At 62.5% G+C, this 5,668-nt stretch overlaps 1 protein-coding gene across 1 annotated transcript; it reads left to right on the top strand.

Moving 5' to 3' along the window:
- Positions 1-135: 135 nt before the first annotated feature.
- Positions 136-2,790, top strand: PNCK (pregnancy up-regulated nonubiquitous CaM kinase). The gene is made up of 11 exons (XM_006915275.1): positions 136-183; positions 375-444; positions 694-825; positions 1,055-1,129; positions 1,214-1,352; positions 1,517-1,640; positions 1,825-1,900; positions 1,996-2,108; positions 2,202-2,280; positions 2,380-2,467; positions 2,645-2,790. The coding sequence occupies exons 2-11, from the start codon at positions 377-379 to the stop codon at positions 2,780-2,782; spliced, it is 1,032 nt and encodes a 343-aa protein (XP_006915337.1). The 5' UTR covers positions 136-183; positions 375-376; the 3' UTR covers positions 2,783-2,790.
- Positions 2,791-5,668: the final 2,878 nt, after the last annotated feature.

The following is a 5,668-nucleotide window of genomic DNA, read 5'->3' as shown; positions in this document are numbered from 1 at the left end:
GGCGCACGGAGCCTTCTGGAAGGCGGCTGATTGCGGCTGACTCGGTTATGTGGCGGCACAGAGTGGAGTCTGGGCGCTGATCGACGTCGGGGTGCCGGGGTGGGGGGTTGCTGGATCGCGGCTGTGTATCTGGGAGGGGGAGCAGTGTGTGCGGTGGCCTCGGTGGGTGGTGTCCACCTGGGAGTGCCGACCTGGGCGGTGGGGGATGGGCGAGATGGACCTGGGCTGAGGGAGGGTGCATGGGATCATAGGGGACCCGCGTTCCGGAGCGGGGCTGTCGCTGAGGGTGGCCGAGGCACTGCCGGGCTTGGGGTGGGAGACGGGGCTGCCCCTCGCCCAGGGGGGCCTCCCTGCACCTCTTCCTTGCTCCTCAGACATGCTGCTGCTCAAGAAACAGACGGAAGACATCAGCAGCGTCTATGAGATCCGGGAGAAGCTGGGCTCGTGAGTGTGCGTGAGTGTGCTACTGAATGTGTGTCAGTGAGCATGATGCGTGTGTGCGTGTGTGCGTGTGTGTCGGTGAATGCGCGTGTGTGGGCAGATGAGTGGCATGGGATGGACAGGGCCTCCCCATCCGCTTCAGTGAGTGGGGCCCTTCCCTCTCTCCACCTCTGCTCTCCCTCCCCTGCCCCTCTCCTCCTCTCCCTCTTCACCTTTCCCCCTCCCTTCCCGCCTCCCCCATCTTTCTGGCAGGGGCGCCTTCTCTGAGGTGGTGCTGGCCCAGGAGCGGGGCTCCTCACACCTCGTTGCCCTCAAGTGTATCCCCAAGAAGGCCCTTCGAGGCAAGGAGGCCCTGGTGGAGAATGAGATTGCAGTGCTCCGCAGGTATTTGCCTGTGCTCTGGCCAGGCTGCTAGCACTCGAGGCCTTCAGGGCAGTGTCCTGGGGTGGAGCCCCCTGCCTCCCCTGTGTCCCCAGGAAGGCCTGGACTGGGGCTCTGCCTTGCTGGATTGGGCAGGGGTGGCCTGTGGTAGGAAAGGGGGCAGAGGTAGGAGGAAGCGCTGAGGCACGGAGGGGGCTGCAGCGGCCCATAAGGGCTTTTTCTTGCCGTGCAGGGTCAGCCACCCCAACATCGTGGCTCTGGAGGACGTCCATGAGAGCCCTTCCCATCTCTACCTGGCCATGGAGCTGTGAGGAGGGCAGGGACAGGCTGGGGGCTGGGCAGTGAGTGAGGGCCAAGGGGCCTGGATCGACTGAGCCCCGTCTTCCCTCAGGGTGACGGGAGGAGAGCTGTTTGACCGCATCATGGAACGTGGCTCCTACACAGAGAAGGATGCCAGCCACCTGGTGGGCCAGGTCCTTGGTGCTGTCTCCTACCTGCATAGCTTGGGCATCGTGCACCGAGACCTCAAGGTGCCTGTCCTCCTGCCCGCCTGCTGGGGCCTTACCCAGCCTCCCTGTGCACCAGAGGTCTGGGGGACTTGAGGGGCCACAGCCCCTGCAGTCTGCCCTGTCCTAGCCTAGGGAGACACGCCGGGGCTGACCTGGTGCTTTCTCTGGCTGCTCCTGTGTCATAGCCTGAAAATCTCCTGTATGCCACGCCGTTCGAAGACTCCAAGATCATGGTCTCTGACTTCGGCCTCTCCAAAATCCAAGCTGGCAACATGCTGGGCACCGCTTGTGGGACCCCAGGATATGTGGGTAAGTGAAGGGGGTGCCCCGAGGCTTGCTGGAGGCCAGGGGGCTGGGGGACCCTGCAGGAGTTGAGGCGCCAGGGGCAGGGCAGGCGGTGGGCCATTCCTGGGGTTGGCTAGGCTGAGCCAGGCAGCACTGAAGGCTGGTGTGCGCGTGCGCGGGTGTGCGTCTGTCTGTCTCTGGCCCCCAGCCCCGGAGCTCTTGGAGCAGAAACCCTACGGGAAGGCTGTAGATGTGTGGGCCCTGGGTGTCATCTCCTACATCCTGTGAGTGACCACTGGGAAGGCTCTTCTTCTGCCTGCCTGCCCCCTGCTGGGTTGGGGAGGGTTGGACAGCTGGATGATTCATCTGTGGGTGCCAGGCTGTGTGGGTACCCCCCATTCTACGACGAGAGCGACCCCGAACTCTTCAGCCAGATCCTGAGGGCCAGCTACGAGTTTGACTCTCCCTTTTGGGATGACATCTCAGAATCAGGTGAACTTGAGGCTGGCCCCGAGCTCAGGGAAGGGAGGAGGGAGTGACCAGGGGGTGAGGATGGCTTGGGCTGACCTGGCCTCCCTGTTCCAGCCAAAGACTTTATCCGACACCTTCTGGAGCGAGACCCCCAGAAGAGGTTCACGTGCCAGCAGGCCTTACAGCATCTTTGGTGAGTGGGACCCCTGTCGAGCTGTCCTGGGACTAGGAGGAGGGACCACACCCTCAAAGACCCCCCCCCTGACCCCACTGACCCTCGGCCTCCCCCTAGGATCTCTGGGGATGCAGCCTTTGACAGGGACATCCTGGGTTCAGTCAGTGAGCAGATCCAGAAGAATTTTGCTCGGACCCACTGGAAGGTCAGTGTGGGGCAGGACCCGTGGACCCGTTCAGCTCGATCCTGAACCCCTCCCACGCCTGCCCCGTCCCTCAGCCTCAGGGCCATGGGCATGGTCTGGGCCGCCAGTGGTCTGTGTGGTTCTCGAAGTCTTGGGGCCAGGGCCAGGGCCTGGCCTGACACCCTTCTCTCCCTGCAGCGAGCGTTCAATGCTACCTCCTTCCTGCACCACATCCGAAAGCTGGGGCAGAGCTCAGAGGGTGAGGAAGCCTCAGAGCGGAAGATGGTCCGCCACAGCCACCCGGGCCTCGGGGCTGGCCAGCCCCCCAAGTGGTGATGCCCAGGTGCGTGGAGGTGGGCCCTGTACCCCCTGAGAGGTGGCTCCTTGGTGAGCTTAGAGGGTGGTGAGCCATATGTGGCCAAGAGCTAAGTGGGGTAGACCCCATAGAGCAGAGGGCTGAGGACAGACAGCACAGATGAAAGGGAGGAGCCAGGGTTCTGGGAGGAGCTTACGAGAGAGGGGCCAGCAGGAGCTGGTCACTGCGGCGACCGTAAGGATCTGAGAGGGGCCCAGTGACAGGGCCCAGTGGGCCCTGCTGCTGAGAGCCTTGACCGGGAGCAGGGGCAGAGGGCAGGCCTGGGTGCCTCCTGACTCTCCTCCTTCCCTGTACACTTCTCTCTCCTCCTCCACCCCCGGCAGATGCTGAGGCCGAGAGCACTGACCCACAGATTCCCTTCCCATGGACCCTTTCAGTCCCCCGTCCCCATGCCCTGTACCCTGTACCCTGGGGCTGGCCTCTGCTGGGCGCATGGCACTGGGGTGGGGGTGGGGCACCCTCCAGGCTCCGCCCTCACCCAGGGGTTGGCGGGGCATGTCCACAAGGGTTCCCTTTCCCTGTCGCTGCCACAGCCACTCTAGAAGCTGAAGAGGCTCCTGAGGCTGTCCTTGCACGCTGTTCTGCGCTTCGCTGACTGTGGGTGGTTCCGCTTGTGTCGTGGCCCTCCAGCCCCCTGCCCCCGGTTTCCCCCAAATCAATAAAGACAGACAGAGCAATGGGCCAGTGGTGAGCCGGAGGGAGGGCTAAGGGACAGGGATGGGGTATGAGCGTGGAGGGGATGGGTGTCACCTGTGGGAAGGAAACCAAGGAGGCACAGCCACTGCCCATGGGACCCCATTCTTTGACCTTGTCCACTGCCACCCAAACTGCTGGTCACTCCGATCATGGCAGACAAGTTCCTGATTGTCCAAGAACTTCCTGTCCTTGCTCCACCCCCAAAGTGCCCGCAAGAGGCTGCCAGCTCTGCCACCTTAGAGCCTGGCCTGTGCGTGGCTCTGGCTTTCTGTTGGGCTGCCAGCAGAGGGGGCCGGCAGAGGCCGGGCCCCCAGGGATGGGATGCAGTGCCCCCGCTGTGCAAGGTCAGGTGGGGAAGGGCTCACAAGCCAGTGGAGGCCTGTAGCCTGGAGGGTGACTAAAGTCCGGGCTGTCTCCTCCAACATCTTCCCTACTTCCTTTCCCTCGCCTGTGACCTGACGGAGAGTTTCCAGTGTGCAACTTCCTATGTAGAAGGCTAAGGTCAGAGGGTGGAGGCGGAGCCCCTTGTCCAGGAGAGGGCGCCACTGGGGCGCCAGCAGCTCTGCTGTGCTGCGGCTTTGGAACCTGTGCGCTCCATGCCAGGGGGAACACAGGCCGGGTTGGTTATGGCTACTGTCGTGAGGAGCAGTGGTCTGTCTTCTGGTCCGTACAGCTCCTGCCACTCGCACCTCCATTTTTGAGGGGTGCAAACCTCTCCTGGCCTTGCTAGGCCTTTCTTCTGTGTCCATCAGGGGCCAATCCCTAGGGCCAGTCCTCAGCCCTAACCGGAGCACAGAGAGCACCCTCAGAGTTTTGTGTGAGCTGGTCACTCCTCCCTCCTTCCTGTGACCCCTGCCCCCTCTGCTCCCTGCCAGCTCTGATCGTGGAGGGTGATGAGGAACCTTCTCTTTGTTGACCTTTGGGACCTGAAGGGAGGCAGTCAGACCCAAGGCAGGGCTGGCCTGGGTCTCAGCACGGGGGCTGGATCAGAGTTTGGCATTGGAGCCAGGGGGCTTGGCTTCCGCTGAGGAGAGCAGCCAGTGCACAGTACACCTCCGGATAGCTGGGAGTGGGTGCGTCCGCCCACTGGTTCCCAGGCCTACACGCCCCTCTGTGGCCTTCTTCCTCTCCCAGCATCCTCCCGCCCTCTTCCTTGAGCCACATCGCCCCTTGCACACCCCTCCACAGGCTCCTGATCCCGGGGCAAGTCTGGATGGAGGTGGGCAGCTTTCCCTGTTTCCATGACAACTGCTGGGCCATCCTTTGCTCCAGGCTTTGGGACCACAGAATCCAGGGGACCGCAGACAGCTAGTGCCATGGCCCGGTCTCAACAACTTGACCTCCTCACTTCCAATGACCTGTCTTGCCTCCCCTTAGCCCCGCCTCCCAACTTGGGGCCTTGTCATTTCCTGTCCCTCCGCCTCGGATATCTTCCCCAGCATCCCTTTGCTGGCTCTCCTTTCCCCCCTTTTCAATTGTTCACATTGTACCCCGCGACACCGACTCGTTCTTGTTTCGTCCATCAAATAGTGATGGGGCCTCTGCTCTGTGCCAGGTGCTGGGTCTACCAGACAAGGTCCCGCTTTCGTGGAGGAGAGCCTGTGCTGGGGGCCGGGCTTACTCGGGTGATAGGAATGGCCTCGTGGGGAGAGCAGCATGTTGGCTGCCGGGGATGTCCTGAGCAGGAGCATTTGAGCCAGCCTTCCAGAAGGATCACACTCATTCAGAGAGGCGCTCTTCCAGCCCAGGCCTGTGGCCAGATCATCTCTGTGGAGTTGGGGCCCCAGCTTCAGCTGCCCTGATACAGGGTGCAGTTTGGCCTCTGGCCAGAAGGCGGCACCATGGTCACATGCATCAGCTACTCTTGCTCCTTCAGCACCTGGGGCAGCTGCTGAAAACCTTTTCTCTGTACCACCACGGTATTCCCACAATCCTGCCCCAGGAGAGAGGTCCCGCTCTACCATCTGGGAGCAGGAAGAGAGTGGGATCCCCAGGTGAGGCAGAGGCAACACCTTTCCTTCGTCCCTCCGAGCTCTTCCCATGTGAGGGGGCAATTTGCGAGAGGAAAGCTTTGGGTGGGCTAGGCTGTGGGATGTGGCCTGGGAGAGAGAGAGGACTGATTCAGCCAAAGGCTGGGGGGGCGGGGATGA

Source organism: Pteropus alecto, unplaced genomic scaffold (genome assembly GCF_000325575.1).
Source record: "Pteropus alecto unplaced genomic scaffold, ASM32557v1 scaffold396, whole genome shotgun sequence".
Classification (NCBI taxonomy): Eukaryota; Metazoa; Chordata; class Mammalia; order Chiroptera; family Pteropodidae; genus Pteropus; species Pteropus alecto.
The sequence above is the reverse complement of the archived record's forward strand: the minus strand, read 5'-3'. Positions and strand labels throughout refer to the sequence as shown.